Source organism: Triticum urartu, chromosome 3A (genome assembly GCF_056163025.1).
Source record: "Triticum urartu cultivar PI428250 chromosome 3A, HENAU_Tu73, whole genome shotgun sequence".
Classification (NCBI taxonomy): domain Eukaryota; kingdom Viridiplantae; phylum Streptophyta; class Magnoliopsida; order Poales; family Poaceae; genus Triticum; species Triticum urartu.
This window is the reverse complement of record NC_141875.1, coordinates 461,709,168-461,716,237: the sequence shown is the minus strand read 5'-3', so window position 1 is coordinate 461,716,237 and position 7,070 is coordinate 461,709,168. Positions and strand designations below refer to the sequence as shown.

The 7,070-nt window shown below is 46.6% G+C and overlaps 1 protein-coding gene across 2 annotated transcripts; it reads left to right on the top strand.

Annotated features, from left to right (window-relative positions):
* The first annotated feature begins 303 nt into the window (after positions 1-303).
* On the top strand, positions 304-6,974 carry LOC125544330 (tryptophan aminotransferase-related protein 3). Of its 2 annotated transcripts, none has more exons than XM_087547351.1 (5): positions 304-669; positions 5,297-5,594; positions 5,688-5,983; positions 6,054-6,340; positions 6,414-6,974. In XM_087547351.1, the coding sequence occupies exons 1-5, from the start codon at positions 329-331 to the stop codon at positions 6,632-6,634; spliced, it is 1,443 nt and encodes a 480-aa protein (XP_087403477.1). In that variant the 5' UTR covers positions 304-328; the 3' UTR covers positions 6,635-6,974. The 2 variants fall into 2 exon arrangements, with proteins under 2 accessions (XP_087403477.1, XP_087403478.1); XM_087547352.1 differs by lacking the exon at positions 304-669 and adding an exon at positions 4,922-5,051.
* The last annotated feature ends 96 nt before the right edge of the window (positions 6,975-7,070 follow it).

Genomic DNA, 7,070 nt, shown 5'->3' with positions numbered 1-7,070 from the left:
CTATCATGCCGTTTTGGGGTCCGCGTTGGAGTTGCATTAGCTAGCTTCATAGCAAATCTGAATCTGAAAATATAAGTCATGTTGACTGCTTACACATTAGGCCTAGAAATGGTAGGGGCGCTTAGCTGCTTACCTACCTCGACATCAAATCTGAATCTGAAAATACTTAAGAAGGCGTTGGGTACTGAACTAGATGAATTATTGAGAAATTGAGGGAGGGGGTGAAAATCAAGCCCATATTAAAGCTGGGCCACACGCCCCACGGGTGCGCACGCTATAAACATGCCTGCCACCCCGGGTCCCGGCTGGAACACAGCCAAACAAAACAATGGAGTCCGCCTTTCCAACAGCTGCACGGCTCGGGCTCCATGTCCTCCTCTACTCATCGCTGCTCCTCAACGCCCTCTTCCTCGTGCACCACTTCCTCTCCGCCCCGCCGGCGCCGTCCCCGCTTCTCAGCGAGGCCAACAACGGCGGTGCGCTGAGCTGGGCGCTAAGGGCGGCCAGGGATGCCGAGTCCGTGGCCGCGGCGGGATGCTCTGGCCACGGCCGCGTGCTCCTGGATGGCATCGTCGGCGAGGACGGGCGGCCCGGGTGCGAGTGCAACACCTGCTTCGAAGGGCCGGACTGCTCCGCCCGGACGCCCGACTGCACCGTCGACGCCGACAGGTGACCACTCCTCGCTCTTGATATGCATGCTTCGATTTCTCCCTCGCGCCTCAGCTCGCCTTCCTTCGTTGTCATGCATGATGGGCGCGCGTTGCTCACCTTGTTGCGAAGTTTTTGGAAGGACACCGTTAGATGCACAGTAATTATCTCCGGTTAATGCTGATGTTGCACTGTTCCGTTCAGTCTCCATAAGTCACAAGCACGCCGTTAAACGCATGGTTCTAATTAGATACCAACACGCAACAATTGATCGGGTATCAGTGGCCAAGTCGGGAAGAATCGTCAAAAAATAATGCGTTAGGTACTCGCTTCATCCACTACTGAATTAACTATAGAGGACGTACGCACCATTTGATTGTTTACACATATGCACCTTAGCTTTTAGTTGACGCGACTGGGGGGGGGGGGGGGGGGGGGTCAACTTCCATGTCGCATTCAGGCAAGGAAAAAAAATCCATGTTATATCCGTGGGGGCGGATATTTCAAATGAGTTTCACGTCACGTCTAGTAATTATTATCTGACAGGTACGTTCCCCCCTCTGATACTGAGAAAAAATTATCAACCACTAACTTATTCACAAAATTATAAACTAGTCCCTCCTTTTCAAAATACACAATTATTTTGAAATGGAGGGAGTACAATGAAGCATCAAAGTGATACTATAAATTTGTAATAGTTTATGTAACAACATGAGACACACATGCACGACTGATACAATCAAAATATAAGAAGGGAAAATCATTTTTTAAGAAACACAAGCAAATCAAGATGCTCGTATACAATACATGCGCACACCCTATCTCAACGAGCACTCTCGAGAGACTGAGCGGACACATTTTAAGATTTACGAATTCACCATAGATGCCTCGTAGTTGACATGAATGTTGTTTCTCACCAGACAAACATCACCCCTCTCTTTATGTTGTTAACCAAAAATAAAAAGCTGGATACCAGTTTGTTTTATGAAATTTAGAATGTTATCGAATGAAATTTACGAGAATATTAGGAATCAAACAAAAACAAACATCTAACACGGACCATTTTGAATTATTATCAAAATATATGTTTTCCTGTTATATATTTTTGAATTCTATGCATTTTCCTAAAACTTTAGTAATTTTCATGGATTTTTTTGCTTTTCATATAATTTCTGATTTTTCTCTGAAATGTCATGGACTAAAATGGTTTAGCAAGGCAAAGGACGACCAAATCTACACAGATTTTGGAAATATGGTAAACAAAATATCAAATATAGGTTTGAGAACGAATCTTAGAATTTCAGAATACTTGGGGGAGCAAAATGTTTTTATTCTCATAATAGTAAATATAATGCACAAGAATGTTGTCCCATGGCCTGCTAGTTTGCTATTTGGACCATGCATAATATATTCCGTTCAACGAATTAATGTAGAGGGTGTGTTTAACATTGGCGAAACATTTTTTTAGTAAATACTCCCTCCGTTCCTAAATATAAGTCTTTTAGAGATTCTAATATGGACTACATACGAAGCAAAATGAGTGAATCTACATTCCAAAATATGCCTATATACATCCATATGTAGTTCGTATTGGAATATCTAAAAAGACTTATATTTAAGAACGGAGGGAATAGTTGTTGCTTCTTTTATTTTGCGGGGAACAAATGGTTATTGCTTGTTGAAATAGAACACATCAGAACAAAGACATTGAAATAAACATATATACAACAAAAGTTGTTGATAAAACTAAAAAATACAACATTGATAAAATACATCATTATTTTTCCCTGGAAAAAGATGCTTTAAAGTGTTCGTCTCTAGCTTCAATTTTTTCTCTGGACTTTCCTCCATTATTGCAGCATTTTTTTATGTTTATCACTTCAAAAGTAAACACATGTGGCCAGTGGCCGCACAGCTATACCATCCAGTTTGAATATTCTGCGGTTAGTTTGATATAATAATGTAGTTTACCTAGGGCTCAATCCAACCTAACCAGCACACACACACACATACGTTGTTTTATTCTCAGCACTTTCACGTGTTTCTTAAAAAACTCTAGCGACAGAGCCTAACCATTACCATCTTAATTAATTTGGCCCCGCTCGTGGGTCCTGGCCTCAATGCAGACCACAATGCATGTAGTGTCCAGAGTGGCCCAGTATTACAGCGATTTTGCATGGTCGTGTCGTCCATTCATAGTGTTTGCCGCATCCGATGGGATCAGAGCAACTCGAACGCAGCGATTCATTTCGTCTGTCACCGACCGTTTGGGTTGTTGTGGACAAAAATGATGGCTCAAGGCGCTGATCATTTTTAAAACGTGTCCGCTTCACATGTAGACCCATTTTCGAAATAAATTTAAGCTCGGAATGCGCTGGCGCGAACGCGCCGCGCGTCCTCTCGGTGTCCGCCATGTCTCAACATGGCGGCTAGTCAACTACCTCTGGCGTCTTTATTAACGCCGACCGCCGACCGGGGGCCACACGTCAGCAACACCGGGCAACCTTTTTTAATCCGGGCATGCGGGGGAGGAGGACGTCCTCATCCTCTTCCAGACGCCCGTCCACATCTAGCCACGCCGCTGCCCCCATCGGCGACAACCCTAGCCACCATAGGCTTCCTCTCCGACAAGAACAAGGGCAAGGCCCCGACGGCCCTTCGCGCACGCACCCCCGCCCCGCCGGTCTCAGCAGTGGGTTAGCGTCCCAGTGCACCAGCCGAAGTGGCACTGGGAGCACCGCATCCCCCTACCCCGACGTCACGCTGCCACATGACTGGCACTTGGATCCGAAGAGGATCCTAATGCTGGAGGATCCCAGTGCCGGTGGTGCCGCGGTCGGCCTTTGTGGTCGGCATTAATGTTTATTTAACTTTTTTATTTTCAAGATATTTGCGGTATTTTTTTCACGCGATCTCAAAAATGGGTCTTGAGAGTGTCGTCGTAGCATGAAGAGTCTTCAAAACCCGTCTGAGTCGCCAAAGGGGATAACGAAGAGATAGCACATAAGAGAAAGACACCGCATCAATAGAAGATACAAAAGAAGTATCAAAAGAAGATGGGTTGTCGAAAGAAGATGGCACATCAAGAGAAGAAGCATTGCTTAAAGAATCATGGCCCATGAAAACCGACGGCGAAAGAAGCTCGGCGGTAAGAGAATGGGTTTAGATCAACAATGCAAAAAGAGACCATAGAAATCCTATAAAGAGGACAATGATCAGAAAAAGGCTGACGGACAAAAGTTTAATGGACTCGCATGACATGAGAAGCACAAAATATCAACGAATTTGATGGACGCAACAGAAATTACAGAAAACTAGGAAGCTAAAAAGCACACATGAACTAGATGCGATAGGAGCAAAAGAAAATGGTGGAGACAAGGCCAAAAGCAGCAGAATAGCAGCAAAGTAGCAAGCAAGCAGAGGGGTAGGAGTAGCACGCTAGCAGTAGAAAGTAGCTAGCTAGCACCCAATAACAACAGGAAGCAGCTAGCATGTAGGCAAGCACGTGGGTCTAGAGGAGCATACGCGGGCAGAGAGCAGAGCTGAACTAGGCGACTCCAATTTGGCCTGCAACGCGGTTACCGATCGGGCGCACTGGTGTGAACGTGGTATGTCACATCTAAGTTGACGTCTACTCTATTTTTGTCTATTTTTTCCTAGTTTTTTTTTCTTGTTGCTACATTGTATACTTGTGGGAGCTTAAATGTGACATCTTTAAAAAAATCTAGATGTGAATTGGACAATTTTTTTAAAAAATCTAGTGGATTGTAAGGACGAGTTGCGGTGTCCGGAGACCCAAATCTAGACTCTAATGCCATGCTAGGAAAGCAACTTAATTTTATTGAAGGCCCAAGAGACATATATATATATATATATATATATATATATATATATATATATATATATATATATATATATATATATATACTATCTCCGTTTCAGTTTACAAGTCCTACGCGTATACCTAGATTGTCAATTTTATCACCTTAATATAAACTATATAACACAAAAATTATACGGTTTGAAAATAGAACATCTAAAGTTTATATTGATATATTTTTTGTAATATATGACTTGTATTAGGTTGGTCAAATTGACGATCTAGGAACACGCGCACACCCTGTAAACTGAGAGAAAGGTAGTATTACACATAATTTGAGGTGCAAGAAAATAAACATAGACTAATAAAGACTCCTAAACTAATACTAATACTCCTTAACACTTCTAGGCCGAGCTCGCAACTCAGGTGCGGGCGGCTAGTGGCCATGGCCAAGTGGGTGGTATGGTGGCTACCGTCTCGACGTTCTACGCCGGTGGGCTGTTGTGTTCTTGCCTGACCCACCAAGTCGAAGGCGGAGTTTGCGTGCCGGGGTGAAAACCCTATCTGGTTTGGCCAGACACAGGTGCCCCCATCTTCCTGAAGTTCTCCGTTGTGATTGCTCTGTTCCTTTATTGCGCTCCGGATGAAAATCTGATATTTCAATCGAATGATAATGACGCTGTTGTGTTGTGTCCTTTCCGAAGGCGCCGTCTTAAAACTTCATCTCTTCGCGATATTTTCATAGCAAGGGCGCCGTCGGCTGTGTAGTGATGCTTTTCTCTCAACGTGCTAATGTCAGGGTACTGGTTTTCTTAATAATTTGCGCAGCGGGGACCCGATGTTCCTGGAGCCATACTGGATGCGGCACGCGGAGGCCAGCGCCGTGGTGGTCTCCGGGTGGCACCGCATGAGCTACAGAGCCACCGACGGTCTCTTCCAGTCCGTCGAGCTCGAGCGCTGCATCAGGCGGCTGCACAGGGCCGTCGGCAACGCCGTCGCCGACGACAAGCAAATCGTCTTCGCCACCGGCTCCATGCAGCTGATCAACGCGCTGGTGTACGCCCTGTCCCCAGACAGCAACTCCGGCTCGACGGCCAACGTGGTCGCCACCACGCCGTACTACCCGGTCAGTGCTGTTATTTTATGTGTGCCTTTTTCTAGATTATTAGCCACGGATCGATCTAATCTACTCTGTTTGTTGATTTGATACATCATGCAGGCTTACAGAACGCAGATCGTGTTGTTCGACAGCCGGGAGTACAAATGGGCCGGGAACACCTCCATGTGGGCGAAAGCGTCGGGGAACTCCACCACCAAGGAGGACGTCATCGAGTTCGTGACGTCGCCGAACAACCCCGACGCCCTGCTCCACCAGCCCGTCGTCGTCGGCTCGTCGGCGATCTTCGACCACGCCTACTTCTGGCCGCACTTCACGCACATCCCCGCGCCCTCCGACGCGGACGTCATGCTCTTCACCACCTCCAAGCTCTCCGGCCATGCCAGCAGTCGATTCGGGTACGCACACGCACCCACGCGGAAAACAATAGACATACTGCACACACATATAATGTGTTGCACTGCGCAGGTGGGCGCTGATAAGGGACGAGAAGGTGGCCAAGAGGGTCAATGACTACATTATGCAGAACACCATGGGCGCGTCCCGCGACACCCAGCTCCGGATGCTTGCCATCTTCAAGACCATACTGGCCAACCTGCACGGCAAGGAGGACATCTTCGCCTTCGGGCACGACGTGATGACGGCCAAATGGCGCAAGCTTAGCGCCGTCGTGTCGCGCTCCCGCCGGATCTCGCTGCAGAACATCCCTCCCCAGTACTGCACCTACTTCGACAAGATCAGGGAGCCATCCCCAGGTGACGCATCGACTTGCTGAAACACGTTCAGATTTTGAAACTATGGTTGATGTTTGATTCGGTTGGCATGCAGCTTATGCGTGGGTCAAGTGTGAGAGGGAGGAAGACAGTGACTGCTCCGACGTGCTGCTCAAGGCCAAGATAATCACACGGTCCGGCGTCTGGAACGACGCCAGCAGCCGGTACACGAGGATAAGCCTCATCAAGTCCCAGGACGACTTCGACCTGCTCCTCGAGAGGATCACAGAATTTGTCGATGCCGAGCTCACCGCTGCTGGTTCCAACTCCATGTGATGCCCCATGTTAATATACAGAAACGGGTCAAGGAAATGTGAGTACACAGAAGGTATGTATTTGGTTAGGACGGGTACCAAAAGTGCGACGTCCAGATGTCAGCTACGTGTTGGTTGTGTCCCAGACTCCCGGGCTAGGTGATGATCGAGGAGCACGCGTTGTGAATGGACACTGAACATTACTCGAATGATCAGCTATGCGTTGATTGTTCTCACTGTGTGTTACTTATTAGATAAGAAAAATGTTTCCATGCTGTATTGAGTGGAGGATTAAGGAGCACATGCAAAGCTCAGAAGCTGGTACATTAATGCTAGTTTGTCCGAATCATAATTTTCTTTTCTTTTTTGTGTGGGAACTCAGGGAGTTTTTATTGAATAGTGATGCTCAGATAGTGAGGATGAAAAAACCTTTAGTGTTTATGATACCCTGGAAAGAG

Bases quoted from the DNA above. Each gene is read 5' to 3' on its own strand.
- LOC125544330 (XM_087547351.1), top strand. From the start codon at position 329: ATGGAGTCCGCCTTTCCAACAGCTGCACGGCTCGGGCTCCATGTCCTC. The intron at 5,595-5,687 runs GTCAGTGCTGTT...TACATCATGCAG, and splicing joins CCACCACGCCGTACTACCCG to GCTTACAGAACGCAGATCGT. The intron at 6,341-6,413 runs GTGACGCATCGA...GTTGGCATGCAG, and splicing joins GATCAGGGAGCCATCCCCAG to CTTATGCGTGGGTCAAGTGT.